The sequence below is a fragment of the Macaca thibetana genome, chromosome 4 (assembly GCF_024542745.1).
Source record: "Macaca thibetana thibetana isolate TM-01 chromosome 4, ASM2454274v1, whole genome shotgun sequence".
In the NCBI taxonomy this organism is placed as follows: Eukaryota; Metazoa; Chordata; class Mammalia; order Primates; family Cercopithecidae; genus Macaca; species Macaca thibetana.
Window position 1 is genome coordinate 32,394,320 of NC_065581.1, and position 20,206 is coordinate 32,414,525.

Genomic DNA, 20,206 nt, shown 5'->3' on the forward strand with positions numbered 1-20,206 from the left:
GCCGCCCCGGGTCACGTGGGCGAGGGAGGGAGGGCGAGGAGGAGCCTTAAAGGAGCCGCTACACGCTTTCTGGCCATTTTCCCCTGACAGCGGCTTCGGAGATGGCTGTGACTGTCCTAAGCTGGGAGCTGCAAGGGAGAATTCCTGTCATTCCTGGCCTCAGCTCTGCAGGGACCGAGGGCGAGGCACGCCTGGGCCTAGGTGTGGCGTCTCTGTCCCCATCTGGTTTTAGGTAACAAGCGGAGCTTCTGAACCTCCCGGCTCTCGGCAGCGGCTGTATTTCCTCTGGCCTGCTTGGGCTTTTCCCGCCTCTGGTTGCTTTTCTGCCTTTCTAGTTTTTGGGTTACCAGATAGAAGGCTCGGCCTCAGTTTTGGCCTCGCCTTTCTAACGAGCAAGAAGAGGGCGATAGGGACGCGGAGGACACCTTTGTTCTTGGCTGCTTCTAGCATATTGCTTCATGCCCCCTGGAGCAGCGTGCCCTTTTGAAAACCTGTGGGAAAATGTCTCTTCTGTTTATATCAGGCGTGTTACACCTCCACACGCATTAGGGATCCAGGTAAGCCCAGCGGCCCGAACGTCATTACTGACTGGTGACACTGCAGTAAGTAAACCTTTTTTGCCGAACACTTCATAAGCACAGTCAGGTACTCCGTGGGTCATAGCCCAGCGGACACTTTAAGTATAAATGATGTACACCAAGATAGACAACCTCGATAGCTGTATTTAGGGTACCATCCTTTTAGGTATTACGTTTTGGTCGAGTTAGAAAATATCTGTATGATTTCACACGCAGTATTTGACACAGGCAGGTGGGGCACCTGAGGCCAATTCAAGGCCTTCTGGGAACTGTAGTTCTCTTTGGTTAACTATTCCAGAGCTTTCTGGGAATTGTAGTTTTCCCTGCACCTTAATCCAAACTTAGCTTTTTTTTTTTTTTTTAGCTTTCCTGAAGACATGAACCATTACCCCAGACAAAATATGACCAACACAGATTCCTGCTTACAATTTCCGTGGGCAGGTTGGCCACCTGTAGCTCATCCCTAGCACTGATCTAAGTCCCTCAAATAGAGTTCATGTGCATCCCCACGACTGCCATCACTTGTACCGTGAAGTACCTGGCTAAGTGTTGAGATAGCAGAACTGATGGAAGGCTGGGGGCGGGGACTTGGGGGAGTCCCTGACCAGAGGAGCTCACTTGTCACACTCCTCTCCTATGTTTAGGGCTGGGCTCCTTCAGGCAAGGGACATGCATGAGTTGTGACCTCCAGGTATTAATGCAGCATCACAGGGCGAGGCTGTCTAGGGCAGGATAGTCATGTACAGGCAGTTGCCAGAGTGTAAAGAAAAAAAAAGTTGGTTTTTTTTTTTGTTTTTTTATTTTGTGGAAAACAAAAGCAGAAAAACTAAAACCCCAAACTCCAGAAAAAATCCTAAAAAATATGTTTTTTCTTAAAAAATACTGTATGTCTCTACTCCTCTCCCTCCCTCCCAAGAGCCCTTCTTGTGTTCTTTCTTTTCTAAGTGCCCTACCCCCCCACCCCCATGACTATCCATTGTTCTTGCTATTGTACCCCCACTTCCCAATATCTACCCAGGATGCACACCCCATGTTCTCTTACCTGGCGTCTTTGTTCTCCCTCAAATTTCAGCAAGCCTCATACTCGCAGTCCCATTTCCCCAGCATGCAAGAACTGTCTCCCCCTTCCTTTTCTGGGACTCAATAATCTTTTCCCCTTACCACTCCCTCACCCCAGGTCTATTCTAAGCAGGAGCATGTCCTCCTGCCAAATTCCCTCCCTGTACCCACCCACCCACCCACCCACCCTTCTTATCTGGAGAAATGTCAGAACCTTTCCCTGGGCAGCCTTAGCCAGGAATAAAACATTTTTGTCTTCCCTTGTTCTATAGGACCCTTTTCCCTCCCTCCACATACACATGCACCTCTAAGAGAAGGAAATCTTTCTCTGGGACCCCGTATTTCCCTGGCCTACTCCAAGAACCCTGTCCCCAGCTCCAGCTTCTTGCACTCTGAAGAGCAACAGTCTTCTCTCCAAGGAATCATCTTCCCTCTTTCAGGATGTGTGCATCTGCTCAGCCTCCTACTCTTACCTTTCTGCCCCAGACCCCCCCACCCCCCAATTCTCCTGGGCCAAAGAGCCCTTTTCCCACCCAGCCCAGGGACCCCAGCCTCCTGGCCTCCACGCCTGCGCGGCTAGCGGATGAGGACGTTGATCTCGGCCACACTGGCCTCCAGCACGTTCTCGGCCGTGGTCTTGCCGTGTTGCTCCTTGAGGTGCCGCCTAATGGCAGGCTTGTGGGCGAAGCGCACGTCGCAGTAGGAGCAGCGGTAGGGCCGCGCTCCCGAGTGCAGGTTGAGGTGGTCGTGCAGGGTGGACTTCTGTGTGAAGCACTTGCCGCAGATGCCGCACGAGTGTGACTTGACACCACGATGCACGTTCATGTGGCGGTTGAGGTTGCTGCTGTGGTTGAACTGCTTGCCACAGCGAGGGCACATGAAGATGAAGTGCTGCGCCCGCATGTGGAAGACCAGCTTCTCCACGCCCTGGAACACTTCCGGGCACTTGGTGCATTTGATGTTCTTTAAGGGGTTTCCACCCGAGAATCCCCCAGGCAGGGGTCCCCGGCTGCCCCCCGCCCCCAGGCTGCCCCCCGCCCCCCGGGCAGCCATGGCCACCGCTGCTGCTTCCACCAGGCCCGAGGTGGCCCCCACGCTGGCCCGGCCTCCAGGAATCAACAGCAGGCCCTCCCCTTCTGCGTCCTCGGACAGGCTATAGCAGGCCTTCACCACACCCTGTGGTGGGGCTACAGTGCTGGGGGGCACGCTGCTCTGGGCCAGCTCCCCAAGGTGGCCACCCACGGAGCCTCCAATGCCCAGACCCCCTCCCAGGCCTCCAGGGGGTTTGAGCCGGTGTGCCACCTCCAGGGCCGACTCCACCTTGACGATGCAGATGTCAGACACGTCCTCATCCTCATCCTCATCCTCTTCCTCCGCTTTCAGCTCCAAGTCCTCATCCAGTGGGAACTCCAGCTTCACTGGCCGCAGGAGTGGAGGGGGTAGAGGAGGTGGGGGTGGGGGCTTCGGGGCTGGCTTTGGGGTCCTGGCTGGAGGGAGGAGGGACTTGGTGGCGCTTACGCTGCTCACAAGGCTAGCCTCACTGACCCCATCCTCTTTGAGGCCTATTTTGGGCTCAATGAACTGGCTGAGAGCATTCCGGCATTTCTCCACCACGTGCTCCATCTGCAGGTAGGAGGCGGCTGTCAGGTAGTTGACGATGTCCCTAACAGCGAATTCCAGGGCGCCCGTGTAGCAGGAGAGGAGCAGGTCGGCCACGATGCGTGCACTGTGCATCAGGGAGACCTGCAGCTCTGAGCTGGGGTTCAGCAGGAACTGGTCCCGCAGGAACGGTGAGCAGGCGGCCAAGATGACCTTGTGGCCTCGAAACTTGAGGCTGTCAGCCACAATGGTCACGTCGCAGAACCGCTCCTCTGCTCGGAGCTGGTTCATGTTCCGTAGCGTAGCGGCCTCGTGGCCAGGCAGCTGGAAGCGCAGGACTTCCACCCCAGAGGCCATTGTGGCGGGGGTGGGCAACCCTGGTTGGGAAGGAAACCGGTCAGAGACAAAGGTCTCTGGCTCTCCGAAGCCAAGGCTCCAGGACCCTCGCCCCCATTCTTGCCCAGCCCCCCGGCATCCGATCTCCCGGTCTTCAGATCTCTTCCTCAGTTTCCCCAACCCTGGGGAGGCGCTGTCCCTCTGAGAGGAGGGAGGCGTGGTTCTCGGGGGCGGGGCAGCGGCGTCCACACCCCCCAGCCCAGCAGCCCGCTAGGATGGGGCGAGCCCGCGCGCCCACGGTGGAAGGACGGAGAAAAGGAGGGGCAGAGGCCTGGGGCTCTGGACGCCGAGGTGGCCCCGGTTGCAGACTCTTCTCACCCCGCCCCCTTTACCGGCTGCCTCATTCCTCCGCCCCCCCCCTTACACGTTTGCACGCGCTTTTCACGTCCTCCCCCCGCCGCCTGCACGCACCGTGCACGCCCTGCCCCCACGCTCAGAGCTCCGTGGCACGCCCCCCCAGCCCCACGACCCTGAGTGCACGCTCCTCTCACCTGGCCCGGTTCCGCGCGCTGTTTTTTTTATCCCCTATTTTCCCCACCCCCCCGGGGCCTGCAGCGCCCCCCACACACGGGCAGGGCCTGGGCAGCGCGCAGGCGCGGGGGTGCACGGGGCGCGCGCGCGGGGCCGGCTCCGCGTGGGCGTAAGGGGGGAGGGGCGGGGGCGGCTCGCGCCGTGTGTTCCAGGCCCCGCGCGCGCGGCGGCGGCGTCGGCTAGGACTCGGGGAGGAGGAAGAGGGGAGGGAATTAAAGGAGCAGGATCCCCCCTTCCCGACCCCCCTTTCTTCACCAGCACCCCCACGCGGTTAAAGGGCCGGACGGCCTTGCCTCCTCTTTGGCCGGGATTATTTGTCCGCCAGAGCGGAAATACGTTCCACACCCCCCTCTTTCTCGCTCCCCCTCCTCTGTGCCTCCAGGCCCCGCGGCCAGTCTGCGCGTGCGTGCCAAGTGCCGCGCGGAGGCCCGCTCACTCGGGCCCGCCCCCCAATCCCGGCTGCCCGTGGCGCTACCCGCTCCGCGTCCCCGCGCGCCCCGCCTGCGCCGCATCCCGCAGCGCGCGCGCGCGCACCCGTTCTCTAGGCTGCCGGCGCTGTCACCTGCTCCCAGGGGTGGTGCCTCTCCGGTCCAGCTGTGCAGAGCGCTGCCCTGGGTGCATCAGCGGCACCTCTCAGGGGCCCAACCGACCTGTGGCTAACAGAGCTGTTGGTAGGTATTGCCCACGCCTGCCTCCGCTGCTGAGTGTGTTCACAGTGGCTCCAGCCACATTTCCAGGCTTTTCAACTCTTGTAAAGCTAGTAACCGCCTCAGCCCTTCAGGCCTGAAATATGATTTCACTTGCCACAAAACCAGACGATCCAGTGCCCTCAGCTCTCCTCCACTCCATGTCAGTCCTTTAAAATCACATCCGCACTCCCCTCCATTCTCAGGATTAATCCTAACTTCTTGCCAAGACAGTCGCCCTCCACTTGTGCTATCTGTGACCTTGCCCATTTCACCTTTAGTATATAATTAACCCTAGGACTAATTTTAATGATGTGATTTATGTTAGTATGATTCTACTCTAATCTTCCACTGCACCATCCCCCTTATTTCTCACCTCTCCTCCAGACTGAAAATGTCCAGCTCTAAACAAAACTTCCCTTCAACACTGCGCCCGGGCCTTCTCTTTCTCTTGTCTCTTTCAGACTAAGTTACGGTCTCCACAGCTTCAGCGACAGCATTTAGGAGCATCTTGAAGGCTGTTCCCTTCTCTTTCCCTTCTTCTCACCTGATACTTACACTCACTTCCCCACCTATCCAAGTCTGTGTGAAGGTGCCACTGTTTCCTGCCAATTGGATTTCTTTTTTACGTCCTTCAGGAGAATAGTGCGTTTTCCTTACGTTTCAATTCTGATGAAGTTTCTTATAATGTGTTCAATATCTGGTTTCCCCATGAGACTATAAACTTCTTGGTTGCAGGAATTATGTTGTGGGTTATGTTTTGCAAAACAACTACAACAACAAAAAAATCATGCAATAGGGCGGGTGTGGTGGCTCACGCCTGTAATCCCAGCACTGTGGGAGGCCAAGGCAGGTGGATCATTTGAGGTCGGGAGTTCGAGACCAGCCTGGCCAACATGGTGAAACCCTGTCTCTACTAAATATACAAAAATTAGCCAGACGCGGTGGCAGGTGCCTGTAATCCCAGCTACTGGGGAGGCTGAGGCAGGAGAATCGCTTGAACCTGGGAGGTGGAGATTTCAGTGAGCCTAGATTGCGCCATTGCACTCCAGCCTGGGAGACAGAGCAAGACTCCTTGAAACAAAACAAAACAAAAAACCAAAAAAGGTCATGCAACAAATGATTGTTGAAGTAATTCCTCTTTGGCTCAGCCAGCATCCACCCATAAAAAGTTTGTGCTTGAGCTGAAACTGAATTCTTGAACTCAAGGGATGCTGTTTGGCAGGAGGGCGGAGGCAGCGTAGACAGCGTTTAGGTGGTACCTTGACTCTTTGCCTTTTTCTTTTAAATTATCTGATTTTTATGCTTGCACCCAGTTCCTTCTGTGGAATCTAAAAGTCTGTTCTAAACTGCTCTCTTTGTAGTTAGGCCATGTAGATTTGAGGAAGAACACATGATTTTGTGTCAGACGCACCTAGGCTTAAAGCCACATTCCTAGGAGTTTCTGAGCCTACTCTGGCTCAGAAGGCTGCCAGATTCACAAATCATTTTTAAAAAATAAAAGCCATATTCCTGTACTAACTGAGGCCCTTTGGGCAAGTTACTTAATTCTCTGAATCACAGTGTCCTTATCTCTGTCTCCCCCGCCCATCCTTAGTTCATCTGAAAGCATTTTTATCCTGAAGGCCCTGATCCCTCACAGGGCTAGTGTGAGGTTTAAATGAGCCTGGCATGCAGTAGATGCTGAGTAAACAATGGCTCTGTTTCCCTTTTCCTAATTTGGGAGATGTACTGTGAAATTTTCAAAAGAATTTTAATTAAGTATTTATTTAGCTGGAGTTTTGCTCTTGTCACCTAGGCTGGAGTGCAATGGCATGATGTTGGCTCACTGCAACCTCTGCCTCCCAGGTTCAAGCGATTCTCCTGCCTCAGCCTCCCAAGTAGCTGGGATTACAGGCGCCCACCACCATATCCAGCTAATTTTTGTATTTTTAGTAGAGATGGGGTTTCACCATGTTGGCCAGACTGGTCTCGAACTCCTGACCTCAGGTGATCTGCCTGGCTCAGCCTCCCAAGGTGTTGGGATTATAGGCATGAGCCACTGCGCCTGACCCAAAATAACTTTAAAACTTCTGTTTTTCTCTCTCATCTCTTCTTTTCCTCATTGCCAAACTTCTCAGAAGAACAGTTCACATTTCATTGAGAGCAGAAATACATAAAGCTGTCAAGTTAAGAATTAGAGTTGGTAAAATTTTGTTTCCTATCCCTTTCTTGCTACTTTTCCTTTCTGGGAATGTGGATGGGACAGGGGGCCTAATCTCAGTCCATGGCTTAAGACAGGTAGTCCTTGGTGGCAGGTGGAGTTGAGAGCCAATGAATCCTTCAAGTGTCCAGCCCACCCAGTTACAGCTCTGCATAAAGACAAGCAGAGGTGCACAAGCTGTCATTTAGATCCTTGTCCCTTCTTCACCAACTTCTGCCAGTATAAAACCAGGGGCTCTCCTGTCCTTAGCTTGCAGTACAAATGCCTTGGTGTGGTGTCAAGAACAGATACATTTAGGAGATACATGTAGGATTCTTGGGTCAGGCTCATTCCTATAATCCCAGCACTTTGGGAGTCCGAGGCAGGAGGATCCCTTGAGCCCAGGAGTTTGAGACCAGTCTGGGCAACATAGCAAGACCTGATCTCTACAAATAATAAGAAAATTAGGAGGGCATGATGGTGTGCATGTGCTTGTGATCCCAGCTACACGAGAGGCTGAGGTGGGAGGACTGCTTAAGCCCAGGCAGTTGAGGCTGCAGTGACCCTTGATAGTGCCACTGTACTCCAGCCTGGGCAACAGAGTAAGACCCTGTCTTTAAAAAAAAAAAAATTAGGATTCTTAGTGAGCTTTAGAAATAAAATCTGGGCTGGGCACTGTGGCTCATGCCTGTAATCCCAGCACTTTGGGAGGCTGAGGTGGGAGGATCACTTGAGGCCAGGAGTTTGAGACCGGCCTGGGCAACAAAGCAAGACACCTGTCTCGAAAATAATAAAATAACAAATAAAAGTAAATATATTTTTAAAAGGAAACAAAATTTAACTAGGGATGCAAGGAACAACTAGGAGACAGAAGGTCCAGGTTGCAGTCCATCTTCAAGTCATCAAGGCTCCCCAGGTTTCAGTATTCTCTTTAACAAAATGGAGGGATTACTCTCTGAAGTATTTGGCAGTCCTATGAGTCCATAACAGCTTACTTTGAAAAGGGGTGTGTATGTTTGTCGGCGTGTCTGAGAGAAACTAGCTCACAGCTTAGAGCACTGCCCTTGGCTACTCATAGAGGTAAGGAGTGGCCTTGGTAATCCAAAACTGTAGCAAACATCAGACATTTCTCTGAGACATTCAAAGTATTTTAGGCTGTGGGCTTAGTTTTTAGAACGATGCTTACACACACTAGAATAACCATATTCCCTGAGCAACCTATAGAAAAGGAAGAGGTAAGTCAGTCTGGACTTTTAAATCCATAGGCTGATGAAACCGTCTTGCATTACAACAAAACCTCCAACTTCTTTCTCTTTCTCCTTTGATCTGCACTCAGCTCTGCCCTCAGTGCAGGAACCCTGGTGAAAACTGCAGGAAGTTTTGGCAATGTTGGAAGGGGCTCACTGCTTGGGGAAAGAAGCCATATGAAAACAAAGTGCCTGCACCACTCCCATCCATCTGCAAAACCACTTTTTCTGAACTCCCATCCATCCCCTTGACTGCTCCTCAATGCTGGCTCCTCCTTCCTCGGAGCTCATTATCCCTAGCTCTTCGGAGCCCTCTCCCAGCCTCAACCTGCCTCCAGACAAGCTCTTCCCTCCCTCTCCTACCTCAGAGGGAATTTACTCCCTGCAGCCCACCACCTTTGCCATCGTCCAAGTCCTCCACACACCCTTGCTGACTCTGCCCAGCTCCAGGTCTCTCTGGGGAAATGGAGGCAGATTCTCCCAGCACCTTGTGAATTCCAGACAGAAAAAGACTCTTCCACTTCTCGCCAAACATTGTATCCTCTGAGCCTCACCAAGTCTGCTCTGCTACCCTCTGTCATCCTTGCTGCTTGAGCAACTGATTTTCGGGCCTGTGATACCTGGATCAGGTTGTCCTCCCCAGGCCTGCCTGTGTCCCTGCAAATGACCTAATCCGTATCCCAAGTTTCTAAAAAAATTGTTCATTTTATTTTATTTTTTTCATAGAGTCATTCGTGAGAGCAGAAATACAAAAAGCTGTCAAGTTAGGAATTAGAGTTTGTAGGACCGGGTGCAGTGGCTCACACCTGTAATCGCAGCACTTTGGGAGGCTGAGGTGGCCGGATCATTTGAGGTCAGAAGTTCGAGAACAGCCTGGCCAACATGGTGAAACCCGGTCTCTACTAAAAATACAAAACAAAACAAAACAAAACAAAAATTACCTGGGCGTGGTGGTGCATACTTGTAATCCCAGCTACTCAGGAGGCTGAGGCAGGAGAATCGCTTGAACCTGGGAGGCGGAGGTTGTAGTGAGTTGAGATCACGCCACTGCACTCCAGCCTGGGCAACAAGAGTGAAACTCCGTCTTAAAAAAAAAAGAAAGGAAAGAAATAGAGTTTGCAAAATTTTGTTTACAAACTCAAAATTCAAAGTTCAAAATTCAAAATGTAGTTTTGTTCAAAATTCAAAAAGTATAAGTACAATTCGAAATTCAAATTATAAAGTTTTGTTCAAAATTTAAAATGTATAAGAGGGTACAAGGGTGGGTATGGTGGCTCATGCCTGTAAACTCAGCACTTTTGGGAAGCCAAGGGAAGAGGATCACTTGAAACCAGCCTGGGCAACAAGGCAAAACCCAGTCTCAGCAAAAAAAAAAAAAAAAAAAAAAAAAAAAAAAAAAAAGCTGCGGGAAGTGGTGCAGCCTGTGGTCACAGCTATTCACGAGGCTGAGGTGGGAGGACTCTTCAGCCCGGGGAGGAGAAGGCTGCATTGAGCCTTATTTGTACTGCTGCACTCCAGCTTGGGTGACAGTGCAAGACCCTGTTAAAAAAAAATGTGGTTTTTATTGCTCAGGCTGGAGTACAGTGGTGCAAGCCAGGCTCACTGCAGCCTCGACTTCCCTGGGCTATTTTTTTTTTTTTTTTTAGACGGAGTCTTGCTCTGTTGCCAGGCTGGGGTACAGTGGCACAATCTCGGCTCACTGCAACCTCCATCTCCGAGGTTCAACTGATTCTTCTGCCTCAGCCTCCGGAGTAGCTGGGACTACAGGCGCATGCTACCACTCCTGGCTAATTTTTTTTTTTGCTCCTGTTGCCCAGGCTGGAGTGCAGTGGTGTGATCTCAGCTCACTGCAACCTTTGCCTTCCGGGTTCAAGCAATTCTCCTGCCTCAGCCTCCTGAGTAGCTAGGATTATAGGCGTCTGCCACCACGCCCAGCTAATTTTTTGTATTTTTAGTAGAGATGGGGTTTCATCATGTTGGCCAGGCTGGTCTCGAACTCCTGACCTCGTGATCTGCCCACCTCGGCCTCCCAAAGTTCTGGGATTACAGGCGTGAGCCAGCGCAACCAGACTTTTTTTTTTTTTTTTTTTAATTAAAAGTGGCAAGACTGGGTCTTTCTATGTTGCCCAGGTTGATCTTGAATTCTTGGGTTTAAGTGATACTCCCGCCTTGGCCTCCAAAAGTGTTGAGACTACAGGTATGAGCCACCGTGCTTGGCCCAGATAAATCTTTTATAAAAGTTAGAGTCAATGGATACAGCAAATTTCATTGTTGTCTTATTTGTTGGCCGGGCGCAGTGACTCACTCCTGTAATCCCAGCACTTTGGGAGGCTGAGGTGGGCAGATCACCTGAGGTCAGGAGTTCGAGGCTAGCCTGGGCCAACATGGTGAAACCTGATCTCCACAAAAACACAAAAATTAGCTGGATGTGGTAGGGATGCCTGTAATCCCAGCTACTCGGGAGGCTGAGGCAGAAGAATCGCTTGAACCCGGGAGATGGAGGTTGTAATGAGCCGAGATTGCACCACTGCATTCCAGCCTGGGCGACAGAGTGAGATTTCATCTCAAAAAAAAAAAAAAAAAAAAAAAAAAAAATTGTCACAGACATCCCAACCTTCAGCAACCACTACCCTAATCAGTCAGCAGCTATCGATATCAAAATAAAATCCTCCACGAGCAAAAATATTACAACTCACTGAAGACTCAGATGACTGTTAGCATTTTTTACCAATAAAGTATTTTAAAATTAAGATTACATACATTGTTTTTAGACATATGCTATTGCACACTGAATAGACTACAGTACAGTGTAAACATAACTTGTGTGCAAAAAGTCGTTGATATGACTGACTTTATTGAGGTGATCTGGAACCAAGCCCAAAATATCTCTGAGGTATGACCGTGTATACTTCACTTGCTTATTGTAATAGTTTCAGTATCTGTGCAGTTGTAGGTGTTCCCAGACAGTTTAGTTTTGTCTGTTTGACCATCACACAGATGCATCATACTGTACATGTTCTGGGGCTGGCCTTTTCACTCAACATTATGGTTTTATTGACTTGTGTAGCTGTAATTCATTCATTGTTTTTTAATTGATGCTTATAATACTAGAATTTGTTTGTATACCTATTTTCAGTTCTTTTGGGTATATACCTAGGAGTGGAACTGCTGGATTATGTGGCAATTATATGTTAAATTTTAAATTTTTATTATTATTATTTTTTAGACAGGGTCTCTGTTGACCAGACTGGAATGCGGTAGTGTGATCTTGGCTCACTGCAACCTCCATCTCCCAGGCTCAAGCAATCCTTCAGCCTTAGCCTCCTTAGTAGCTAGGACTACAAGTGTGCACCGCCATGCCTGGCTAATTTTTGTATTTTTGTAGAAACAGGGTTTCACCATGTTGCCCAGGTTGCTTTGAAACTCCTGAGCTCAAGGGATCCGCCTCCCTTGGCTTCCCAAAGTGTTGAGATTATAGGCGTTAGCAACGGCACCTGCCCCCGACCTTTTTTTTTTTTTTTGTAGAGATGAAGTCTTGCTGTGTTTCCCAGGCTGGTCTCGAACTCCTAGGCTCAAGCGATCCTCCACCCTTAGCTTCCCAAATTCCTCTCAGCCTGGGATCACAGACATGAGCCACTGTGTCCACCCTATATGTTAAACCTTTCGAGGAACTGCCAAACTGTTTTCCACAGCAGCTGCACCATTTTATGTTCCCACCAGGACATTGTACATAAGCTTCAATTTCTCCATATCCTTGGCAACAGTTGTTATTTTCTGTTTTTTTTTTTAAATAGACATTCTAGTTGATATGAAGTCGTACTCATTATAGTTTTATTTTCATTGACTTAATGACTAATGATGTTGAGCATTTTTTCATGTCCTTGTTGACCATTTGTGTGTCTTCTCTGGAGAAATATCTATTCAAGTTCTTTGCTCATTTTTTTTTTTTTTTTTGACAGGGTCTCACTCTGTTGCCCAGGCTGGAATGCACAATCATGACTCACTGCAGCCTTGACCTCCCCGGGCACAGGCAATCCTCCCACCTCTGCCTCTAGAGTAGCTAGGACTACAGGCACATGCCATCACGCCCAGCTAATTTTTGTTACTTTTTGTAGAGACAGGGTTTTGCCATGTTGCTCAGGCTTAGAAGGCTTTAAAGCACAAAATTAATTACATTAGGATAATATCTTGGGGGTAGAAATAGAAGTGTGAAAATAAGAATTTAGAAGAAATAGAACAATGTGAAATTTCTGACTGTTAAAGAAGATTACAATAACATACTTTAAAAGTGAATCATGGGCCCAGCATGGTGGCTCACATCTATAATCCTAGCACTTTGGGAGGCTGAGGCAGGTGAATCATTTGAGGTCAGGAATTCAAGACCAGCCTGGCCAACATGGGGCAACCCCGTCTCTACTAAAAATACAAAAATTAGCGGGGCGTGGTGGCTTGTGCCTGTAATCCCAGCTACTCAGGAGGCTGAGGCAGGAGAATCTCTTGAACCTGGGAGGCAGAAGTTGCAGTGAGCCGAAATCGTGCCACTGCACTCCAGCCTGGGCGACAGAGCAAGACTCTGTCTTAAAAATAAAATAAAAAATAAATAAATAAAATGAATTGGGCTGGGTGTGGTGGCTCATGCCTGCAATCCCAGCACTTTGGGAGGCTGAAGCGGGTGGATCACCTGAAGTCAGGAGTTCAAGACCAGCCTGAGCAACAAGGTGAAACCCTGTCTCTACTAAAAATACAAAAATTAGCCAGACGTGGTGGCGGGTGCCTGTAATGCCAGCTACTTGGGAGGCTGAGGCAGGAGAATCGCTTGAACCTGGGAGGCAGAGCTTGCAGTGAGCTAAGATGGCGTAACTGCATTCCAGCCTGGGAGACGGAGTGAGACTGGTGTCTCAAAAAATAAACAAATAAATAAAATAAAATGAATCATGAAGGGAATGGTTAAAAAGTGAAATAACACTTTTTAAAAAAGATCCATGTTTACAACGCACTGGAAATGGCATTCTTTTGCAACTAAACATTTGGGGAAGGTTTTAGATAGCAGCATAAAAACATGCAAAGGGTACATAATTTGCAAAATTCTTTTAATGTGAGCAAGAGGGTTTGAAGATTAAATGCTTCTCGAAATCAGCATGAACATGAGTCATCTGGAGTTTTAATTTGGAGTCTGAGTCAGTAGGTCTGGGTGGGGCCTGAGATTCTACGTTTCTTTCTTTCTTTCTTTCTTTTTTTTGAGAGAGTCTCGCTCTGTTGCCCAGGCTGGAGTGCAGTGGCACACTGCAGCCTCTGCCTCCCCGGTTCAAGCAATTCTCTTGCCACAGTCTCCCAAGTAGCTGGGACTACAGGCACGTGCCACCACGCCTGGCTAATTTTTGTATTTTTAGTAGAGATGAGGTTTCACCATGTTACCCAGGCTGGTCTCGAACTCCTGACCTCAGGTGATCTGCCCACCTCAGCCTCCCAACGTGCTGAGATTACAGGCATGAGCCACCATGCCCGGCCCCTTTTTATTTTTTCAATTTGAGACCAGGTCTCGCTACGTTGCCGAGACTGGTCTTGAACTCCTGGGCTCAAGCGATCCACCCGCTGCAGTCTCTCAAAGTGCTGGGATTACAGGCGTGAGCACTGTGCCTGGCCAGATTCTGCATTTCTACAAGCTCCTGCTGATGCTGATGCTGTCGGTCTGTGGACCACAGTCTGAGTAGCAAGTATCCACATATTCCTAAGAGTGGAGTTGCTGGATGTTGAGGTCTGCACCTGTTCAGCTTCCCTGATAATGCCAAACTATTTTCTGAAGCAGTTGTACACCAGCCATGAGACTGTTGCTTCTTGGGAAAAAAGATTTAACGGCTTCAAATCTAATGGATATTATTCAGTGCTCATCTCACTTGAGCTTTCTGCAGTCTGTGACATACTTGACCACACTGTTTGATCCACTACTTTTCCCTGGTTTCCATGACACTCCTGTATCCAGGCTCCCTTCCTTCTATAATTTCAGTCTGTTCTATAAACCCTCAGTCCTTTCCTGTCTTGACCTTTTCCTCTGTTGATGCCTTTGGCCTTCTTGGCCTTTATCTCATTCTCTCTGGGTGGTACCATGTGTTCTTTAGAGATTGGTTACCAGGCTGGGCGCAGTGGCTCATGCCTGTAATTCCAGCACTTTGGGAGGCTGAGGCAGGTGGATCGCCTTTGGGAGGGTTCGAGACCAGTGTGGCCAACATGGTGAAATCCTGTCTCTACTAAAAATACAAAAACTTAACCAGGTGTGATGGTGTGTGCCTGTAATCCCAGCTACTCAGGAGGCTGAGGCAGGAGAATCGCCTGAACCTGGGAGGCAGAGGCTGCAGTGAGCCGAGATAGTGTCACTACACTCCAACCTGAGTGATGGAGTGAGACTCCATTTCAAAAAAGAAAAAAAAAAAAGAGAGAGATTGGTTACCACATTGATGACTCTGTGATGGTTAATTTTTTTTTTTTTTTTTGAGACGGAGTCTCGCTCTGTCGCCCAGGCTGGAGTGCAGTGGCGCAATCTGGGCTCATTGCTAGCTCCGCCTGCCGGGTTCATTCCGTTCTCCTGCCTCAGCCTGCCGAGTAGCTGGGACTGCAGGTGCTCACCACCACGCCCGGCTAATTTTTTGTATTTTTAGTAGAGACGGGGTTTCACTGTGTTAGCCAGGATGGTCTCGATCTCCTGACCTCGTGATCCACCCGCCTCGGCCTCCCAAAGTTCTGGGATTACAGGCGTGAGCCACCGCGCCCGGCCTGATGGTTAATTTTATGTGTGAGGCCAAGGGCGGTGGCTCACACCTGTAATCCCAGCAGTTTAGGAGGGCAAGGTGGGAGGATTACCTGAGCCCAGGACTTCAAGACCACTCTGGGTAAGATGGTGAAACCCTATTTCTACAAAAAAAAAAAGGTGTCATTTTTCAAGGCTATGGTGCCCTTGGGCACTATATATATTATCTTAATGAGATAGACGCTCACTGTGTTCTCCAGGCTGGGCTCGAACTCTCAGGCTCAAGTGATCCTACTGCCTCAGCCTCCTGGGTATCTGGGACTACGAGCATGCCACCATGCCTGACTGAAGTCTGGCTACTTCGATGAAGGCATTTTGTAGGTAACATTAACATCTTGGCTGGGCACAGTGGCTCACGCCTGTAATTGCAGCACTTTGAGAGGCCAAGGTGGGCGGATCATCTGATGTCAGGAGTTTGCGACCAGCCTGGCCAACATGGTGAACCGCTATCTCTACTAAAAATACAAAAATTAGCCGGGCATGGTGGCGGGCGCCTGTAATCCCAGCTGCTTGGGAGGCTGAGGCACAAGAATCATTTGAACCTGAAAGGCAGAGGTTACAGTGAGCCGAGATTGCGCCATTGCAGAAGTCAGGGCAACAAGAGCAAAACTCCGTCTCAAAAAAATAAAACAAAATGAAACAAAGGCATTGACATCTATACTCACTTGACGTTAAGTAAAGGAGGTTACTTTTTTTTTTTTTTTTTGAGACAGAGTCTCATTCTGTCACCCACGCTGGAGTGTAGTGGTGTGATCTTGGCTCACTGCAACCTCCGCCTCCTGGGTGTAAGTGATTCTCTTGCCTCAGGCTCCCGTGTAGCTGGGACTACAGGCACGTGTCACCGCACCCAGCTAATTTTTGTATTTTTAGTAGAGACAGGGTTTCACTATGTTGGCCAGGCTGGTCTTGAACTCGTGACCTCAGATGATCCACCCACCTTGGCCTCCCAAAGTGCTGGAATTACAGGCATGAGCCACTGTGCCTGGCCCTTTTTTTTTTTTTTTTTTTTTTTTTTTGATGGAATCTCGCTTTGTCACCCAGGCTGGAGTGCAGTGGCACGATCTCGGCTCACTGCAACCTCCGATCCAACTCCCTGGTTCAAGTGATTCTCCTGCCTCAGCCTCCCAAGTAGCTGCAATTACAGGCATGTGCCACCGCGCCCAGCTAAGTTTGGTATTCACTGTGTTTCACCATGTTGGCCAGGAAGGTCTTGATCTCCTGACCTTGTGATCTGCCCTCCTCAGCCTCTCAAAGTGCTGGGATTACAGACATGAGCCACTGTGCCCAGCCAGGATATTACTCTTAATAATGTGGCCTAAAGAGCAAAGACTAAGGTTTCCCAGAGAAGGAATTCTGCCTCAAGGCTGTCACATAGAAATCCTGCTGAGTTTCCAGCCTGCTGGCCTGCTGTTTGAATTTTGGACTAGGTTGGCTCCTGCCACGGCATGAGCCAATTCCTTAAAATGCATCTCGTTGTGTGTGTATATCCTGTTGGTTCTGTTTCTCTGGACAATCCTGACTGATGCAGACTCCCATATTCTATGCCCAGCCAGAGCTGTGCCCCTGTTTCCAGTCTGGAATTTCCATCTTCTCCAGGTGTGCTAAAGGTACTTAAGACGCAGTATGTCCTGGACGGAATTTGTTCTTTTTCTCCCCAAACTTGTTTCTCTTCCTACAGTCACAAGTAGTGGTGCCACCATCAATCCTATCACCTAAGCTAACACTTGAGATTCAACATAGGCTCCCTTCCCCCTTCATCCCTCCTATATACTTGGCCAGCAAATCCTTTGCCCATCAATTTAATAAACATATGAGTACCTATTATGTTCCAACAGCGAGCTAGTGCTGATGGCAAAAGGAGAGTAAGACACATTTCCTCCCCTCAAGAAGACTATAGTTCGCTGGTCACGGTGGCTCATGCCTGTAATCCCAGCACTTTGGGAGGCCGAGGCGGGTGGATCATGAGGTCAGGAGTTCGAGACCAGCCTGGCCAATATGGTGAAACCCCGTCTCTACTAAAAATACAAAAATTAGCTGGGCGTGGTGGCATATTCCTATAGTCCCAGCTACTCGGGAGGCTGAGGCAGAAGAATTGCTTGAACCTAGGAGGCAGAGGTTGCAGTGAGCTGAGATCGTGCCACTGCACTCCAGCCTGGGCAACAAAGCAAGACTCCGTCTCAAAAAGAAAAAAAAGAAGAAGAAGACTACAGTTAATGAACAAGCAATCGGCCAGGCGCAGTGGCTCATGCCTGTAATTCCAGCACTATGGGAGGCTGAGACGGGCGGATCACAAGTTCAGGAGATTGAGACCATCCTGGCTAACATGGTGCAACCCTGTCTCTACTAAAAATACAAAAAAATTAGCCGGGCATGGTGGCGGGCACCTGTAGTCCCAGTTACTTGAGAGGCTGAGGAAGAAGAATGGTGTGAACCCAGGAGGTAGAGCTTGCAATGAGCCGAGATCACGCCACTGCACTCCAGCCTGGGCAACTGAGCGAGCCTCTGTCTCAAAAAAAAAAAAAAAAAATTAACAAGCAATCATGGTGCAATGTGATAAGACACCCGGGTGTTCTGAGAGTCCAGAGGAGGGCTCAGGGGCCCCGCAGTCTATGCCTCAACATTGGTGCTGGCTTTCCCTTCCCCATTTCTGTGCTTGCTTTTAGCCCCTGGTGTCTTGCCAGGACTCTAAATGTCTCTTAACTGGTCTTCCAGCCCCTACGTACTGATTCCAGAATAATATTTCTGAAATGCAAATCAAATCATATCACTTCCTTGTCCAAAATTCCATATAGCAAATCGCCATATACACTGTAAATGCTGTTTCCTCCATCGGGCATTCTCTCCTTCCTCCCTGGTCTAGTGTCATTGTGGCCTCCCTTCCCTCCCCAAGCCCTGAAAGGTCCTGAACTCCTCGCAGTTCCTTTAATGTGCTCTGGGGTTTCATTGCTCACCCGGATGCTTGCCTCTCTTCCTTGTCAGGTAAACACTCATCTTTTAAGGCTATCTCAAGTTCCTTGATGAAACTTTTCTGAGCCTCTAGAGAGACCTAATATTCCCCTGTTTGTGTCCCTGTGAACTTTATATGGACTCCTATCTCAGCTTGTATCAGTCAGGATGGCTACGTCATGCTGCAGTAATAACCCTGGAATCTCAGTAGCTTTACACAACAGTTTTATTTCTCACTATTGCTGTCTGGTGGGTCAGTAGGAGTGGTGTTGGAGTCTCTGATCATCATAGTCACTCAGGCATCCAGATCACAGGAAGCTCCATCAAAAGAGGCTGCTGGAGTGTCTTATGTTACATTGGCAGTTAAATACTTGTGCCTGACAGTAACAACACATGTGACTTCTGCTCTTATTTCACTGGCCAAAGCAAGCCAGTTAGGCCTCTTGCAGTGGCCTAACTTCAAGAGGGCTGAGAAATTCCATCCTATCATGTGCCTGGAAGGCAGAAAATGGGAAAATTCGTGAAGAGCCTCAACGGCTGCCTCAACTCGGTGTAGCGCTGACTGGCTCACATCTCTCTCTCCCACTGGACAGTGGGGGAACCAAACGTGTCACAGGGTCCCTGCCCTTCGGCAGTTTGTGATCCAGGGATGTGGAGAGACCAGTATATCGATGGATTATAACTCTGTGTTAATGTTACAGTCTGGGTTTGCTGGCATGGAAGGAGTTTGTGGAAGAAGGGCAGTAGTTTATAGGGAGAGGAGGATGGAAAGGGATGATCTTAATTTTGGTGACCTTGAGAGCAGAGCTGGAGACAGGACTTGGGCATAAGTAGTTAATTTAGGTGATCCCAGAAAGCAGAAGCCAGGCTATAGGGAGTGTGAGATCCTGAAGAAGGAAAGGCCAGTTTAAGAGAATGATGTTGGCCAGGTGCGGTGGCTCATGCCTGTAATCCTAGCACTTTGGGAGGCTGAGTGGGTGGATCACCTGTGGTCAGGAGTTCGAGACGAGCCTGGCGAACATGATGAAACCCCGTCTCTACTAAAAATACAAAAATTAACCTGGCATGGTGGCGTGTGCCTGTAATCCCAGCTATTTGGGAGGCTGAGGCAGGAGAATTGCTTGAACCTGGGAGGCGGAGGTTGTAGTGAGCAGAGATTGCATCATTGCACTCCAGCCTGGGAAACAGAGCGAGACTCCATCTCAAAAAAAAGAGTGATGTCACTGTTGTGTGCAGTGTGGTTCGATTCCACCAGCCCTCCTGAGGAGAGAGCTGAATGTCTCCAGACGTTTTCCACTCGAAGGACAGAAGGCAGGAGCATCTGTCTACTGCTTCCCACTCTGTAATGTTGCAGGTTGACGCTGGGGCATTAGTTCCCTGCCTTTTTTTTTTTTTTTTTTCTGAGATGGAGTTCTGCTCTTTTTGCCCAGGCTGGAGTGCAATGGCACGATCTCGGCTCACTGCAACCTCCACCTCCCAGGTTCAAGCGATTCTGGTGCCTCAGCCTCCTGAGTAGCAGGGATTACAGGTGCCTGCCACCATGCCCAGCTAATTTTTGTATTTTTAGTAGAGACAGGGTTTCAACATGTTGGCCAGGCTAGTCTTGAACTCCTGACCTCAGGTAATCCACCCACCTTGGCCTCCCAAAGTGCTGGGTTTACAGGCCATGAGCCACTGCACCCAGCCAAAAGAAGAATTTTAAAACAATATCACCATAATACCATGATCACATCTAACAAAATTAACCACATTCCATGATATCTGCAATGCTGTTTATGTTCATATTTCCCTGATTGTCTCAGAAATACCTTTTTTTGTTTGTTAGACTCAGGTAAGCAAGGGTCACACATTGCATTTGGTTAACATGACTCCAGAGTTGTTCAATCCATTACAATTCCTCTTCCATTTTTGCGTGACAATTATTTGTGGTAGAAGTCAGATCTTTTGTTATTCCACATACTTTAAAAATGGAAACAGGCTGGGTGCGGTGGCTTGTGCCTGTAATCCCAGCACTTTGGGAAGCCGAGGTGGGCAGATCACTTGAGGTCAGGAGTTTGAGACCACCCTGGCTAACATGGTGAAACCCTGTCTCTACTAAAAATACAAAAATTAGCCGGGCGTGGTGGCGGGTGCCTGTAATCCCAGCTACTCAGGGGGCTGAGGCATGAGAATCGCTTGGA

General features: G+C 49.5%; 1 protein-coding gene and 2 long non-coding RNA genes across 3 annotated transcripts; 2 read left to right on the plus strand and 1 right to left on the minus strand.

Annotated features, from left to right (window-relative positions):
• The first annotated feature begins 57 nt into the window (after nucleotides 1-57).
• On the plus strand, nucleotides 58-970 carry LOC126953238 (uncharacterized). Its single transcript, XR_007725158.1, has 3 exons — nucleotides 58-232; nucleotides 524-557; nucleotides 943-970. It is a non-coding gene; the product is annotated as an uncharacterized LOC126953238 (long non-coding RNA).
• A 931-nt stretch (nucleotides 971-1,901) lies between these two features.
• On the minus strand, nucleotides 1,902-4,542 carry ZBTB12 (zinc finger and BTB domain containing 12). Its single transcript, XM_050788605.1, has 2 exons — nucleotides 4,124-4,542; nucleotides 1,902-3,613 (listed from the first exon to the last, which is right to left on the minus strand). Exon 2 carries the CDS (start codon nucleotides 3,591-3,593, stop codon nucleotides 2,214-2,216), a length of 1,380 nt encoding a protein of 459 aa, XP_050644562.1. The 5' UTR covers nucleotides 3,594-3,613; nucleotides 4,124-4,542; the 3' UTR covers nucleotides 1,902-2,213.
• A 144-nt stretch (nucleotides 4,543-4,686) lies between these two features.
• LOC126953239 (uncharacterized) lies at nucleotides 4,687-5,590 on the plus strand. The gene is made up of 2 exons (XR_007725159.1): nucleotides 4,687-4,834; nucleotides 5,314-5,590. It is a non-coding gene; the product is annotated as an uncharacterized LOC126953239 (long non-coding RNA).
• Nucleotides 5,591-20,206: the final 14,616 nt, after the last annotated feature.

Bases quoted from the DNA above. Each gene is read 5' to 3' on its own strand.
- ZBTB12 (XM_050788605.1), bottom strand. From the start codon at position 3,593: ATGGCCTCTGGGGTGGAAGTCCTGCGCTTCCAGCTGCCTGGCCACGAG.